The sequence below is a fragment of the Zea mays genome, chromosome 3 (assembly GCF_902167145.1).
Source record: "Zea mays cultivar B73 chromosome 3, Zm-B73-REFERENCE-NAM-5.0, whole genome shotgun sequence".
Lineage (NCBI taxonomy): Eukaryota > Viridiplantae > Streptophyta > Magnoliopsida > Poales > Poaceae > Zea > Zea mays.
In genome coordinates, this window is record NC_050098.1 from 56526028 (window position 1) to 56543512 (window position 17485).

Here is a 17485-nt window from a genome sequence, read left to right on the forward strand (position 1 = left end):
ATCATCTCCATCCTCATTAGTCGAGTCGGTCTCGACGCCATGGTCCCTATGCATCTAGCGCTCGACCCTTCTTTGCTTCTCCACCCTGACTTTTTGGTCCCTCCGCTGCTGCTCCGCCTGTAAGCGATTAGCCTCCTTCTGTGCCGCACTTTTCGATAAGGGAACAAGGTCCTCCCACAGCACCAAAGAGGAGGGCTAGAAGAATGAAGGAGGGTCAGAGGGTGCAAAATCGACAAGAAGCAAAAAAAAAGAGAGGAAAGGAGGGGAACCAGGTGAACTCACAAATTCCACGAAGCCCGACTCAGGATACATCGGAGGGCAACCTAGAATCAGGAAAATATATGGGGTGACGGTTCCGTCCGCGCCCTTGCGGATTTCCTTGGCTTGGTTAATGCATGTTGACCTTTTTATGATTTAGTCAACCATTGACCACCGGAGATCAATAGTACCAAGCCCAAGTTATGGATCTAGCTATAGTTATCTAATTAATTTTAGCTATAAACCAGTATTAATTAGCTAAATATTAGTTGCGAATAGATTGAAATAATTTCTAAGACACTTGGGTGCGTTTGGTTACGGGTCAGCTAGGACAGGGACGTCCTCTTGCATCCTCTTTCGTCCCTTCAATTTTGAGGGACAACAAGGGACAACACTGAGATAGTCCTATCCCAACTCTTGACCCAGAACCAAACAACCTAATTTGAGAGATCGTCTCATCCCATCCCGTCCTGTCATTGCAACCAAACGCACCCTTAAGGCTCGTTTGGAACCAATGGTAATAGAAGAGATTGAAGAGACCAAAATCCCTTACTATTCAAAATTGAATAGTAGTGGACTTTGGCCCCCTGCCCTTACCCTTAGGATTTTGCTTATACTCCCTCTATACATATCCATCACCACCTTAAAAAGCAAAAATCTTAACATAAATTTAAAATGAAAAAAAAAACCATGTCCTCTGAATAATCGATCCCTTAGGTGAGGTTCAGCTTTTCAATGTAAGGTACTAATCGACGCAAAACTAAAATCATTAAAAAAACAAAAATAGGATCAGCTTGCTGTAGGCAAATAAATTTAATTTGCATGGCGTGTGGGTGCAGAATGAGCACATGTGTGGCCTGTGGGCGGCTACACGGTGACGACTGAGTGACTGACGACTAGGAACGACGACCAGGAAGGTGAATCCGTTACGAGCGTCTGTACGTGTCTGTGATATATTATTATGCCATCTTTAAAAAAGAAAATCTGACTGTTATGCGCATAAAATGCAACAGCTGCCACGCACATAGTTGATGGACATGGACGGGCGGCAACGTCAGACCAATGCGCAACCATTCAGCTCGGCTCGATCGTATAAATTCAATCAGATCTCTGATACGGCAAGCATGACTATGGATCATGCATGGTATTGTGTTATTGTTCTGTTAGTTAATTATCTACCTATTGCAACGAATACAACAATATACTCCCTCCGTTTCTTTTTATTAGTCGCTGGATAGTGTACTTTTGTACTATCTAGCGACTAATAAAAAGAAACGGAGTGAGTAACATACAGTATCCACTAATTAATTAGGATAGATAGACTTTTCAATGACTTGCGATCATCCATCATCTATCATCAGTTGATGAGTCCGCTGGTGAAAGGCACGCCGGTTTGGGGCAGCCAGAAGTCCCCGAGCACCATGTTGCCGACGGTAAAGTTGGCGGCATCCGCGGTGCTGTTGAGCACGTGGAAGCCCGGCCAGGCCACCCTCCTGCTCGTGTCCGCGCCGGCGCCGGAGTTGTTGTACTCGGCGTAGAAGAGCGTGCTGAGCGCGAAGTCGCCGTCCCACGGCATCCAGCCGGCGGGGTCGACCAGCGTGTCCACCTCCGACTGCATGATCACCGTGCGCGAGTAGAGCTTCCAGGGCCGGCCGAGGTAGGTGGTGACGGGGAACGCCGTGTTGGCGGCGAGGTCGGGCGCGGCGGCGACGGTGCAGCCCTGCATCGTGGTGCCCGTGTTCTGGTTCGGGTCGGTGCGCCCCTGCGCCGTCACCGTGTTGCTCTGCCCCTGCATGGGCAGCCGCGAGTAGAGGTTGCAGTCCTGGAACACCACGGCGGCGTTGCCGAACACGTAGTCCACGGTGCCGTAGATGTCGCAGCCGCGGTAGAACTGCCGGAGGGAGTGCGCGTACAGCGTGTCCTGGTACGCCTCGAAGCTGCACTGGTAGAACGTCGAGAGGTCCGCGCCGGAGCGCAGCGCCACCGCCTGGTGCTTCGCCGGCCCGGCCGTGTTCCGGAACGTCATGTTCACCGCAACAAACCCGGTCCCGAGAACAGCTGCATTGCATTGCATTTCAAGCGTTCGGAATGTTTTCTTTTGACTAGCTAGGACATATATATAGAAAATTAATGCTACAGTAACAGAAGCAAGTCGATCGAATGAAGCTCTCACCGATCGTCGCGGAGTTGAAGGTCGTCCAGCCGTCGACGACGCTGCGGTTACCGGTGACCACCGACTGGCCGATGCCGTCTCCGACCATCATGACGTACTTCTTGTTCTTGGGCACCACCACATTCTCCTGGTACACGCCCGCGGGCACGCGTACGACGAAGTAGCCGCTGCTCCCGCCAAGGTTGCTGGGCGCCGCCGCCACGGCCGCGCCGATGGTCGTGTAGTTCCCCGCGCCGCTCTGGTCCACCGTCACCTCGCCGACCACGGACACCGCGGCCGCGACGCCCTCGAGCGCCATCCTGCGGACCATCTCGTCGTCAATGGCGTCGAACAGGACCCTCCCGTGGCCGCCGTGGCGGGGCGGCTTGTTGGCCTTGGACGAGCGCACCCACGCCCTGGTGAAGAGCGACAGCGAGACGCTGTACAGCTTGGTGCTGTTGACCATGGGCACGGCGAGGCCGTTGCGCACGGACCACGCGGAGGCGGCCGCCTGAAGGCCGTCGGCGCACGTCTGCTGGTTGGTCAGGATCGCCGACATCAGCGTCTGCAAGTCCTCGGACTGCGGGTCCAGGAGCGTGCTGTTGGCCGACGTGTTGAGCGTGGCGCCCGCGGCGGACAGGAAGTCGATGTTGAGCCCCGAGAGGAGCTGGCAGTCCTGCAGCGCGGCGACGGCGCCGGGGGAGAGGCCGCCGCGGGCGAGGTACCGGTTCACGAGGCCGAGGAACTTGTTGGCGTTGGCGAGGGACTTGGCGACGGAGAAGCGCCCGTAGGTGTAGAGGCTGCTGGTGCCGTTCGACGGGAGCACGCTCCGGCAGAAGTTGGGGTCCGTCGTCCCGTTGCACGCCGTGGACGGCGTCACCGGCGTGGCCGCCGTGTCGGAGCGGACCACGGCGACGAACAGGGAGAGCAGCAGGATGACGGAGAGCGCGGTGGTGGTGGGGAAGGACGCTGCCATGTTTGGTGGTAATCAGTGTGAATGAAGCTGCTTGTGTTAAGTGATCGAGTGTGTGTTGATGTTTGAGAGAGGTGGTGAGCAACCAAGGATTTGATCACGGTGTCCTTTTATAATGTGGATCCGAGGGCTTCATGGTAATTTTGAAAAGTTGGCAGGTCAAACATGGGTTGACTACTCGTGAGGTCCATGTGGCTGTTCATGGCGAGGAAAGCGCGTGTGCACCATGACGGTGGCGACGCCAAACCGGCGGCATATGTCCACCCTTCGAGCTTGGATTATTGCATGGGGGAGGTCACATTTGTCTCGGTTGGGTTGGTCGGGTTCAAATACACTAGTTGCTCTATTCGTTCTCTCTCTCTCTTAGCATATGGGCATACAGTATTATACCACAACAACACAAAGACATTAATATGGTTGTTTGTGTTCTAACTTCCCACATCAATTTAGCTAGGTTAATCAAAATGTATTATGTATGGCGTCAAAATATCGGAATACGTACTAACTAGTTGTAACATTGGTTTCATAAAATACTTATTTAGATAATATGATAATTAAGTGGCCGGTGAGATCATTCTCTTTTATACTCGTATAAAGCGTCAGTTTCGACAATTGTCATACGTCCGTCATGTACGTAAGGGCATAAATCTGTCCTCCTTCTACACTTCTCGATATGAACCAGATAAGATAAACCTTATTCTTTGCTTATGTGTATAGATGTTCAGAAAGCACGTGGCCCGTTAGTCCGGCACGAAGCACGTTTTTTTAGCACGACACGAGCCCGACACGACATGGATTAATGAAGGCCTAGGCTCAGCCCGGGCCAGAGAGTGTGCCGGGCTAGACAGTCATCCGATCCCGTTGGGCTGGCTCGGGCACGGTCCGGTGGATGGTGGGCTCAGAAACCGGCCCGCTACAATTTAGCAGCAGGCGGGCCCACCATAGCCATTGGCGCTGGCATGGGCGCATGGCTCATAAGCCGCCTGCCCCTCCCGAGTCCCGGCCTCCCCAACCCCATAACCCATAACCCTAAGTCCCTAACGCGCCCGCGCCTCTCTAGTGCTCTCCGAGTTTCCGACCTTCGACGACGGTTTACTGGCGCTCCGACGCCTACGTGGACCTGTCCACCTCCTCCCTCTCGGTCTCGGTACGCCACATGGTAACCCCAACTCGGACGCTACGATGCTGGATCTCGGTGCTCGTGCTCCGGTTCCTCCTTTCCTCCACTCCTCCCCCTCTCTACCCTGACCTCAAAGGCGCCGGCGACGTGAACCGGTGCTTTGGATCTGCTGCTCATCAGTGAAGGTAAGGTCATGACCTTAAGTTGTAACCCTAACTTATTCCGGTTGTCCGGATCTGGTATGATTTGGTCATGAACTCCTAATCTGCTTATTCCCATGCAAGTCTGCGCCGTGTGTTGCCTTGATCCGTGAGGAACCAGTGCGCGTCGGCTCGATCTCCACGACGAGTCGGCGACGGAGCTGGGTCTCCAGATCTACTGCTAACGGTGACCTCATCTCCGCGTCCGGCAAAGAGGTAAGTGACCTGATCTGCTCGACATAGTGGTGAACTGGTGTTCAATTGAAACCCTAACTTATTCTGAATGTTTGGATCTAGTCTGTTTTGCTCATAATCTGCTTATTCCCTTCATCCTTTTCCTTTGCAAGTCTTCCCCGTGAGTTTTTCTTGACCGTGAGGAACCAGTGCTTTTGGAACCGGTGCTTCGAACCTACTACTAACGGAGGCGAGTTCTTCGTGTCCGGCACATAGGTAATCAGATCTGCTTGGTGTGTGATCTGTGTAATAGTGGTGCTTGACTGATTTGTAACATGTCTATAATTTTGGTAACTGATGCTTTACTGAAGTAACTTGTGTTAACTGAATACCCATAATAGAGTGTTACCTTGCTTGCCTGGTGTGTGTTGTCACTACTTAGTTCACTTGATACAGCACACTTGTGTCACTGTCCAAGTAACTTGTGTTACCTTGCTTGACTGATGCTTTTATTTAAAATGTGTTATCTGATGCTTAACTTTTGTAACTTGTGTTAACTGATACCCCTGTGTTAACTTGTGTAACTTGTGTTAGCTGATACCCATGTGTTAACTGAAGCAACTTGTGTAACTTGTGTTAACTGATACCCCTGTGTTAACTAAAGTAACTTGTGTTAACTGATACCCCTGTGTTAACTGAAGTAATTTGTGCAACTTGTGTTGACTAATGCTTTTCTGGAACATATGTTAACTGATACCTTACCTTGCTTGTTGTTGTCTCACCTTACCTTACCTTTGATTGTTGTTGTATTACCTTACCTTACCTTACCTTACCTTGCTTGTTGTTGTATTACCTTACCTTACCTTGCTTGTTGTTGTCTTAACTTACCTTACCTTGCTTGTTGTTGTCTTACCATACCTTACCTTGATTGCTGTTATCTGGCCTTACCTTACCTTTGTTGTTGTCTTACCATATCTTACCTTACCTTCCTTGCTGTTGTTTTACCTTGCCTTACCTTTCTTGTAGTTGTCTTACCTTACATTACCTTACCTTGCTTGTAGGCCATGAGGAATCGGTGCGCGCCACCTTGACGGCAATGGAATTGGTGCTCTAGCCTCTAAATTGTGATGGAGCAAGGTGTTGGTGGTGAGAATAGTCCATCTCAGTTCATTAACAATGATATGAGTCTTGTGCCCTCTAATGAGAATGGTCCATCTCAGTCCATTAACAATGGTAGCAGTGTCACCCCTATTAACCTAGAGGATGGTGGTGCTATCAACAATGGTGCTGGAAACACTTCAGAAAAATGTTGATGAAGCATAAAATAATTTGCACATGTAAAGTGTGGCAGAATTTCGAGCCGCTCTACAAGACTATATACGACAAGAGGATCAGGTATGGTGGTAAGTGTCACTGGTGCAAATGTACATTGAGTGTTGTGTCTTCTAGTGATACTGGTCATTTGCTTAGGCATCAACGTGATTGCAAAGTTAAGCTAGCTAAGCAGGTCAAGCAGTCAATCCTTAAGTTTAACCCTGATGGTTCTGTGTGTAACAAGGATTACTGTCCTGATCGTGCTAGAACTCAGATGTGTAGGTTCATTGCTAGGCTTGATCTTCCTCTTAATTTTGCCGAGTCACCTTCTTTTGAAGAGTATATTAGGCTATCTCATAATTCTATCTTTAAAAAAGTATCTAGACAAACCACCTCTAGAGACTTTGTTAAATTCATTTCTGATCGGCGTAAGATAGTTGTTGAATGCTTGCAATCTGTTACTTCTATTGCAATTACATCTGATATTTGGAGTGGTAATGCTAAGGAGGACTATCTTAGTGTGGTTGCTCATTATGTTTCTAAGTGAAAGGGAATTAGGCTTACACCTAGTTCCTATATAATTTTGGTGGTTGAAATTGCCCAACACAAATCTTTGGACTAACTAGTTTGCCCAAGTGTATAGATTATACAGGTGTAAAAGGTTCACACTCAGCCAATAAAAAGACCAAGTTTTGGATTCAATAAAGGAGCAAAGGGGCAACCGAGGGCACCCCTGGTCTGGCGCACCGGACTGTCCGGTGTGCCACCGGACAGTGAACAGTACCTGTCCGGTGCACCAGGGGACTCAGACTCCAACTCTTCACTCTCGGGAATTCTCGGAAGCCGGCGCGCTATAATTCACCGGACTGTCCGGTGTGCACCGGACATGTCCGGTGCTCCAAGGAAGCTCGGCCTCCTGAACTCGCCAGCCTCGGGTTCGCGTGGCAGCCGCTCCGCTATAATTCACCGGACTGTCCGGTGTACACCGGACTGTCCGGTGTGCCAGCGGAGCAACGGCTCCCTGCGGCGCCAACGGCTCCCTGCGGTGCATTAAATGCGCGCGCAGCGCGCGCAGAAGTCAGAATCGCCCATGTCGGTGCACCGGACATCAAACAGTGCATGTCCGGTGTGCACCGGACACCCAGGCGGGCCCACAAGTCAGAAGCTCCAACGGCTAGAATCCAACGGCAGTGATGACGTGGCAGGGGCACCGGACTGTCCGGTGTGCACCGGACTGTCCGGTGCGCCATCGAGCAGACGCCTCCAGCCAACGGTCACTTTTGGTGGTTGGGGCTATAAATACCCCAACCACCCCACATTCATTGCCAGCCAAGTTTTCCAACTTCTAACCACTTACAAGAGCTAGGCATTCAATTCTAGACACATACAAAGAGATCAAATCCTCTCCAATTCCACTCAAGCCTTTAGTGACTAGCGAGAGAGATTTGCCGTGTTCTTTTGAGCTCTTGCGCTTGGATCGCATTCTTTCTTTCTCTTGTGCTCTTGTGATCAACACTCGATTGTAACCGAGGCAAGAGGCACCAATTGTGTGGTGGCCCTTGCGGGGAAGTTTTGTTCCCGGTTGATTGAGAAGAAGGAAAGCTCACTCGGTCCGAGGGACCGTTTGAGAGAGGGAAGGGTTGAAAGAGACCCGGCCTTTGTGGCCTCCTCAACGGGGAGTAGGTTTGCAAGAACCGAACCTCGGTAAAACAAATCCACGTGTCACTCTCCTTATTTGATTGCGATTTGTTTTGCGCCCTCTCTTGCGGACTCATTTATTATTACTAACGCTAACCCCGGCTTGTAGTTGTGTTTATATTTGTAAATTTCAGTTTCGCCCTATTCACCCCCCCTCTAGGCGACTATCAATTGGTATCAGAGCCCGGTGCTTCATTAGAGCCTAACCGCTCGAAGTGATGTCGGGAGATCACGCCAAGAAGGAGATGGAGACCGGCGAAAAGCCCACTACAAGCTACGGGAGCACTTCATCGGAAGAGTCCCGCACCAAAAGGAGGGAGAAGAAGAAGAGCTCCTCCAACAAAGGGAAGGAGAAGAAATCTTCTTCTCACCACAAAGAGAAGAAGGAAAAATCTTCTTCCCACAAGCCGCATCGGAAAGGCGATAAGCACAAGAGGATGAGGAAGGTGGTCTACTACGAGACCGACACTTCATCAACTTCTACCTCCGACTCCGATGCGCCCTCCGTCACTTCTAAGCGCCAAGAGCGCAAGAAGTATAGTAAGATCCCCCTACGCTACCCTCGCATTCCTAAACATACACCTTTACTTTCCGTCCCATTAGGCAAACCACCAACTTTTAATGGTGAAGATTATGCTATGTGGAGTAATTTGATGCGATTTCATCTAACCTCTCTCCACAAAAGAATATGGGATGTTGTTGAGTATGGTGTACAGGTACCATCAATAGGGGATGAGGACTATGACACGGACGAAGTGGCCCAAATCGAGCACTTCAACTCCCAAGCCGCAACCATCCTCCTTGCCTCCCTAAGCAAGGAGGAATACAACAAAGTACAAGGATTGAAGAACGCCAAGGAGATTTGGGACCTACTCAAGACGGCGCACGAGGGTGATGAACTCACCAAGATCACCAAGCGGGAAACGATCGAGGGGGAGCTCGGTCGCTTCCGTCTTCGCCAAGGGGAGGAGCCACAAGACATGTACAACCGGCTCAAGACCTTGGTAAACCAAGTGCGCAACCTCGGGAGCACAAAATGGGATGACCACGAAGTGGTTAAGGTTATTCTAAGAGCTCTTATTTTCCTTAACCCCACTCAAGTACAATTAATTCGTGGGAATCCTAGATATCCACTAATGACCCCCGAGGAAGTTATCGGGAATTTTGTGAGTTTTGAATGCATGATTAAGGGCTCCAAGAAGATCAACGAGCTTGACGAGCCTTCCACCTCCGAGGCGCAACCAGTGGCCTTTAAGGCAACGGAGGAGAAGAAGGAGGAGTCTACACCAAGTAGACAACCAATTGACGCCTCCAAGCTCGACAATGAGGAGATGGCCCTAATCATCAAAAGCTTTAGGCAAATCCTCAAGCAACGGAAGGGGAAGGACTACAAACCTCGTTCCAAGAAGGTTTGCTACAAGTGTGGTAAGCCCGGTCACTTCATTGCAAAATGTCCTATGTCTAGTGACAGTGACAGGGGCGACGACAAGAAGGGAAGAAGAAAGGAGAAGAAGAAATACTACAAGAAGAAGGGCGGCGATGCCCATGTTTGTCGGGAGTGGGACTCCGACGAAAGCTCAAGCGACTCCTCCGACGACGAGGACGCCGCCAACATCGCCGTCACCAAGGGCCTTCTCTTCCCCAACGTCGGCCACAAGTGTCTCATGGCCAAGGACGGCAAAAAGAAGGTAAAATCAAGGTCCTCCACTAAATATGAAAAATCTAGTGATGAGGATGATGACAAAAATGAGGAGGATAACTTGCGCATTCTTTTTGCTAACCTTAACATGGAACAAAAGGAAAAATTAAATGAACTAATTAGTGCCATCCATGAAAAGGATGATCTCTTGGACTCCCAAGAGGACTTCCTAATCAAGGAGAATAAGAAACATGTTAAGGTTAAAAATGCTTATGCTCTAGAAGTAGAAAAATATAACAAATTATCTAGTGAGCTAAGCATGTGCCATGACACTATTGCCAACCTTAGAAGTGAAAATGCTAAATTAATTGCTAAGGTAGATTCTCATGTTTGCATTGATCCTAGAAATGATAATGTTGATTTACTTGCTAGGATTGATGAGTTAAATGTTTCCATTGCTAGCCTTAGAAATGAGAATGAGAAACTAATTGCTAAGGCTAAGGATTTTGATGTTTGCAATGCTACTATTTCCGACCTTAGAACTAAAAATGATATGTTGCATGCTAAGGTTGTTGAACTAAAATCTTGCAAACCCTCTACATCTAATGTTGAGCATATTTCCATTTGTACTAGATGTAGAGATATTAATGTTGATGCTATCCATGATCACCTAGCCTTAATTAAAAAACAAAATGATCACATAGCTCAACTAAATGCTAAGATTAGAGAGCATGACTTAGAAAATGAAAAATTTAAATTGGCTAGAAGCATGCTCTATAATGGGAGACGTCCTGGCATCAAGGATGGCATTGGCTTCCAAAGGGGAGACAATGTCAAACTTAATGCCCCACCTAAAAATTTGTCTAACTTTGTTAAGGGCAAGGCTCCCATGCCTCAGGATAACGAGGGTTACATTTTGTACCCTGCCGGTTATCCCGAGAGCAAAATTAGGAGAATTCACTCTAGGAAGTCTCACTCTGGCCCTAACCATGCTTTTATGTATAAGGGTGAGACATCTAGCTCTAGGCAACCAACCCGTGCCAAGTTGCCTAGAAAGAAAACTCCTAATGCATCAAATGATCATGCCATTTCATTTAAAACTTTTGATGCATCTTATGTGCTTACTAGCAAATCCGGCAAGGTAGTTGCCAAATTTGTTGGGGGCAAGCACAAGGGTTCCAAGACTTGTGTTTGGGTACCCAAAGTTCTCATTTCTAATGCCAAAGGACCCAAAACCGTTTGGGTACCTAAAACAAAGAACTAAACTTGTTTTGTAGGTTTATGCATCCGGGGGCTCAAGTTGGATACTCGACAGTGGGTGCACAAACCATATGACAGGGGAGAAAAAGATGTTCTCCTCATATGAGAAAAACCAAGATCCCCAACGAGCTATCACATTCGGGGATGGAAATCAAGGTTTGGTCAAAGGTTTGGGTAAAATTGCTATATCACCTGACCATACTATTTCCAATGTTTTTCTTGTAGATTCTTTAGATTACAATTTGCTTTCCGTGTCCCAATTATGTAAAATGGGCTACAACTGTCTTTTTACTGATACTGGTGTTACTGTCTTTAGAAGAAGTGACGATTCAATAGCTTTTAAGGGAGTGCTAGAGGGTCAGCTATACTTGGTAGATTTTGAAAGAGCTGAACTCGACACTTGCTTAGTTGCTAAGATTAACTTGGGTTGGCTTTGGCACCGCCGACTAGCCCATGTTGGAATGAAGAATCTTCACAAGCTTCTAAAGGGAGAACACATTTTGGGACTAACCAATATTCATTTTGAGAAAGACAGGATTTGTAGCGCATGCCAAGCTGGGAAGCAAGTTGGCATCCATCATCCACACAAAAATGTCATGACTACCGACAGGCCGCTGGAGCTACTACACATGGACTTATTCGGCCCGATCGCTTACATAAGCATCGGCGGTAGTAAGTATTGCCTTGTAATTGTGGATGATTATTCTCGCTTCACTTGGGTATTCTTTTTACAGGAAAAATCTCAAACCCAAGAGACTTTAAAAGGATTCTTGAGACGGGCTCAAAATGAGTTCGGCTTAAGGATCAAGAAAATAAGAAGCGACAATGGGACGGAGTTCAAGAACTCTCAAATTGAAAGCTTCCTTGAGGAGGAGGGGATCAAGCATGAGTTCTCTTCTCCCTACACGCCACAACAAAATGGTGTAGTGGAGAGGAAGAATCGAACTCTATTGGACATGGCAAGAACCATGCTTGATGAGTACAAGACACCGGACCGGTTTTGGGCCGAAGCGGTCAACACCGCCTGCTACGCCATCAACCGGTTATATCTTCACCGAATCCTCAAGAAGACATCATATGAACTCCTAACCGGTAAAAAGCCCAATATTTCATATTTTAGAGTTTTTGGTAGCAAATGCTTCATTCTTATTAAAAGAGGTAGAAAATCAAAATTTGCTCCTAAAACTGTAGAAGGTTTTTTACTTGGTTATGACTCAAACACAAGGGCATATAGGGTCTTTAACAAGTCCACTGGACTAGTTGAAGTCTCTTGTGACGTTGTGTTTGATGAAACTAACGGCTCTCAAGTAGAGCAAGTTGATCTTGATGAGATAGGTGAACAACAGGCTCCATGCATCGCGCTAAGGAACATGTCCATCGGGGATGTGTGTCCTAAGGAATCCGAAGAGCCTCCAAGTACACAAGATCAACCATCCTCCTCCATGCAAGCATCTCCACCAACTCAAAATGAGGATGAGGCTCAAAATGATGAAGAGCAAAATCAAGAAGACAAGCCACCTCAAGATGATAGCAATGATCAAGGGGGAGATATAAATGATCAAGAAAAGGAGGATGAGGAAGAACCAAGACCGCCACACCCAAGAGTTCACCAAGCAATCCAACGAGATCACCCCGTCGACACCATCCTCGGCGACATTCATAAGGGGGTAACTACTCGATCTCGGGTTGCTCATTTTTGTGAACATTACTCTTTTGTTTCCTCCATTGAGCCACACAGGGTAGAGGAAGCTCTCCAAGATTCGGATTGGGTGGTGGCGATGCAAGAGGAGCTCAACAATTTCACGAGGAACGAGGTATGGCATTTAGTTCCACGTCCTAACCAAAATGTTGTAGGAACCAAATGGGTCTTCCGCAACAAGCAAGATGAGCATGGTGTGGTGACAAGGAACAAAGCTCGACTCGTGGCCAAAGGGTATTCACAAGTCGAAGGTTTGGATTTTGGTGAAACCTATGCACCCGTAGCTAGGCTTGAGTCAATTCGCATATTATTGGCCTATGCTACTTACCATGGCTTTAAGCTCTATCAAATGGACGTGAAAAGTGCCTTCCTCAACGGACCAATCAAGGAAGAGGTCTATGTTGAGCAACCTCCCGGCTTTGAAGACAGTGAGTACCCTAACCATGTCTATAGGCTCCCTAAGGCGCTTTATGGGCTCAAGCAAGCCCCAAGAGCATGGTATGAATGCCTAAGAGATTTCCTTATTGCTAATGGCTTCAAAGTTGGCAAGGCCGATCCTACACTCTTTACTAAAACTCTTGAAAATGACTTGTTTGTATGCCAAATTTATGTTGATGATATTATATTTGGGTCTACTAACGAGTCTACATGTGAAGAGTTTAGTAGGATCATGACACAGAAATTCGAGATGTCGATGATGGGGGAGTTGAAGTATTTTCTAGGATTCCAAGTCAAGCAACTCCAAGAGGGCACCTTCATTTGCCAAACAAAGTACACTCAAGACATTCTAACCAAGTTTGGGATAAAGGATGCCAAACCCATCAAGACACCCATGGGAACTAATGGGCATCTCGACCTCGACACGGGAGGTAAGTCCGTGGATCAAAAGGTATACCGGTCGATGATTGGTTCATTGCTTTATTTATGTGCATCTCGACCGGACATTATGCTTTCCGTTTGCATGTGTGCAAGATTCCAATCCGACCCTAAGGAATCACACCTTACGGCCGTAAAACGAATCTTGAGATATTTGGCTTATACTCCTAAGTTTGGGCTTTGGTACCCTAGGGGATCCACATTTGATTTAATTGGTTATTCGGATGCCGATTGGGCGGGGTGCAAAATTAATAGGAAGAGCACATCAGGGACTTGCCAATTCTTGGGAAGATCCTTGGTGTCTTGGGCTTCAAAGAAGCAAAATTCGGTCGCTCTTTCCACCGCCGAAGCCGAGTACATTGCCGCAGGACATTGTTGCGCGCAATTGCTTTGGATGAGGCAAACCCTGCGGGACTACGGTTACAAATTAACCAAAGTCCCTTTGCTATGTGATAATGAGAGTGCAATCAAAATGGCCGACAATCCCGTCGAGCATAGCCGCACTAAGCACATAGCCATTCGGTATCATTTTCTTAGGGATCACCAACAAAAGGGGGATATCGAGATTTCTTACATTAATACTAAAGATCAATTAGCCGATATCTTTACCAAGCCACTTGATGAACAATCTTTTACCAGACTTAGGCATGAGCTCAATATTCTTGATTCTAGAAATTTCTTTTGCTAAGCTTGCACACATAGCTCTTTTGAATACCTTTGATCATATCTCTTTTATATGCTATGACTAATGTGTTTTCAAGTTTGTTTCAAACCAAGTCATAGGTATATTGAAAGGGAATTGGAGTCTTCGGCGAAGACAAAGGCTTCCACTCCGTAACTCATACTTCGCCAACACTCCGAGCAACTCTCTCTTCTTTGGGGGAGAAATGAGCATCAAGGAAAAGGACTTCATCCTTGGGGGAGAGAGTAAAAGCTCAAATGCAAAAGGACTTCGTCTTTGGTATAATCTTAACTCACTTATTTATGACCAAAGGGGAAGATTGCACTTAGAGGGCTCTAATGATTCCGTTTTTGGCGATTCATGCCAAAAAGGGGGAGAAATGAGCCCAAAGCAAAAGGACCGCACCACCACCACCAAATTCAAAAACTTAGTGCTTTCCAAAAGTCTTTATCATTTGGTATCCTATTGTGTTCAAAAGGGGGAGAAAGTAGTATTTCAAAAATGGTATATCAAAACCCTCTTGAACACTAAGAGGTGGATCTCTTTTAGGGGGAGTTTTGTTTAGTCAAAGGAAAAGCATTTGAAACAGGGGGAGGAAATTTCAAATCTTGAAAATGCTTTTGCAAACTCTTATTTATTTACCTTTGACTATTTGCAAAAAATCTATGAAATGGATTTACAAAAAGAATTTGCAAAAACAAAACATGTGGTGCAAACGTGGTCCAAAATGTTAAATAAGAAAGAAACATTCCATGCATATCTTGTAAGTAGTTTTATTGGCTAAATTCCAAGCAACCTTTACACTCACATTATGCAAACTAGTTCAATTATGCACTTCTATATTTGCTTTGGTTTGTGTTGGCATCAATCACCAAAAAGGGGGAGATTGAAAGGGAATTAGGCTTACACCTAGTTCCTATATAATTTTGGTGGTTGAAATTGCCCAACACAAATCTTTGGACTAACTAGTTTGCCCAAGTGTATAGATTATACAGGTGTAAAAGGTTCACACTCAGCCAATAAAAAGACCAAGTTTTGGATTCAATAAAGGAGCAAAGGGGCAACCGAGGGCACCCCTGGTCTGGCGCACCGGACTGTCCGGTGTGCCACCGGACAGTGAACAGTACCTGTCCGGTGCACCAGGGGACTCAGACTCCAACTCTTCACTCTCGGGAATTCTCGGAAGCCGGCGCGCTATAATTCACCGGACTGTCCGGTGTGCACCGGACATGTCCGGTGCTCCAAGGAAGCTCGGCCTCCTGAACTCGCCAGCCTCGGGTTCGCGTGGCAGCCGCTCCGCTATAATTCACCGGACTGTCCGGTGTACACCGGACTGTCCGGTGTACACCGGACTGTCCGGTGTGCCAGCGGAGCAACGGCTCCCTGCGGCGCCAACGGCTCCCTGCGGTGCATTAAATGCGCGCGCAGCGCGCGCAGAAGTCAGAATCGCCCATGTCGGTGCACCGGACATCAAACAGTGCATGTCCGGTGTGCACCGGACACCCAGGCGGGCCCACAAGTCAGAAGCTCCAACGGCTAGAATCCAACGGCAGTGATGACGTGGCAGGGGCACCGGACTGTCCGGTGTGCACCGGACTGTCCGGTGCGCCATCGAGCAGACGCCTCCAGCCAACGGTCACTTTTGGTGGTTGGGGCTATAAATACCCCAACCACCCCACATTCATTGCCAGCCAAGTTTTCCAACTTCTAACCACTTACAAGAGCTAGGCATTCAATTCTAGACACATACAAAGAGATCAAATCCTCTCCAATTCCACTCAAGCCTTTAGTGACTAGCGAGAGAGATTTGCCGTGTTCTTTTGAGCTCTTGCGCTTGGATCGCATTCTTTCTTTCTCTTGTGCTCTTGTGATCAACACTCGATTGTAACCGAGGCAAGAGGCACCAATTGTGTGGTGGCCCTTGCGGGGAAGTTTTGTTCCCGGTTGATTGAGAAGAAGGAAAGCTCACTCGGTCCGAGGGACCGTTTGAGAGAGGGAAGGGTTGAAAGAGACCCGGCCTTTGTGGCCTCCTCAACGGGGAGTAGGTTTGCAAGAACCGAACCTCGGTAAAACAAATCCACGTGTCACTCTCCTTATTTGATTGCGATTTGTTTTGCGCCCTCTCTTGCGGACTCATTTATTATTACTAACGCTAACCCCGGCTTGTAGTTGTGTTTATATTTGTAAATTTCAGTTTCGCCCTATTCACCCCCCCTCTAGGCGACTATCACTAAGGACTAGCTATTAGAAAAGAGAGTAATTGGGCTTAGACTAATTGAAACATCTCAGACTGGTGAGAACATTGCTGAGAGGGTTATGACTGTGCTTGAGGATTATGAAGTAGTTAATAAAGTTTTTTCTATCACCTTGGACAATGCCTCTTCCAATTCTAAGGCAATGGAGAAGCTTAGTCCATTGTTGTCTGGTTATGTTGGTACTTTATTCTTGCAACAACATTGTGCTTGTCATATTATAAACCTGATTGTGAAGTGTGGCTTGAAAAAGGTACAACCTTACCTTGATTCATTTAGAACTGCAATAGTTTTCTTAAATGCTTCTAATCAACGCATTGCTGGATTTAAGGGCTACTGTGTTGCTATGAATGTGCGCCCTCATAAATTTGGCATTGACATGACTGTGAGTTGGAATTCTACATACCTTATATATGCTTAAACATTTAGTTCCTTACAAAAACCTTTGGTGTATCCATGGACACTAACTATCCTAGAAAACTAGGTGAGCCTAATCTGTTGACAAATTCACATTGGTATGTGGCTGAAAAGTTGCTTGAGTTTCTTGAACTGTTTTATGATGCTACTGTGACCCTTTCTAGGGTTTACTATCCTACATCTCCACTTATAATGCATAACATTCTTGACATTGTCCAGCATTTAAATCAGTATGAGAATGATGCATTGCTTAGACATGCTATTACTCCTATGAAGTCTAAGTTTCTTAAGTATTGGAGGGATATTCCTATGCTCTATGCATTTGCTTTTATATTAGATCCTAGAGTCAAACTAAGAGGTTTCAGCAATATCTTGAGATTATTATCTAGGCTATCTGGTACTGACTACTCACTTTACTATACTTATGTGAAAAGTGAATTGTCTACAATGTTTAACAAATATGATCTAAAGTTTGGTGCAGTTAGGCAACAAGTGCCTCCTCCTCCATTTGTCACGGGTAAAACAAAACAAAACAGAACTGGGGATTGATTTATGGATATGATTGTACCTCTGAGTTCCCATATCCTGGCTCTAGCACACCTAACCTTGGTAGTGGAACATCAACATCTGCTTTTCTTCAACAAACACACTCTAGTGTTGGCCTTAGTTCACTTGACACAGAGCTGTCCTCCTACTTGGACAGTGACACCTTGCAGAAGTTTGATGAGGACTTCAATATCCTAAACTTTTGGCATGAACATAAGTTGTTCT

General features: G+C 47.0%; 1 protein-coding gene across 1 annotated transcript; it reads right to left on the reverse strand.

Annotated features, from left to right (window-relative positions):
* Positions 1–1331: 1331 nt before the first annotated feature.
* LOC103650113 (pectinesterase) lies at positions 1332–3475 on the reverse strand. Its single transcript, XM_008675770.3, has 2 exons — positions 2432–3475; positions 1332–2316 (listed from the first exon to the last, which is right to left on the reverse strand). The coding sequence occupies exons 1-2, from the start codon at positions 3384–3386 to the stop codon at positions 1616–1618; spliced, it is 1656 nt and encodes a 551-aa protein (XP_008673992.1). The 5' UTR covers positions 3387–3475; the 3' UTR covers positions 1332–1615.
* Positions 3476–17485: the final 14010 nt, after the last annotated feature.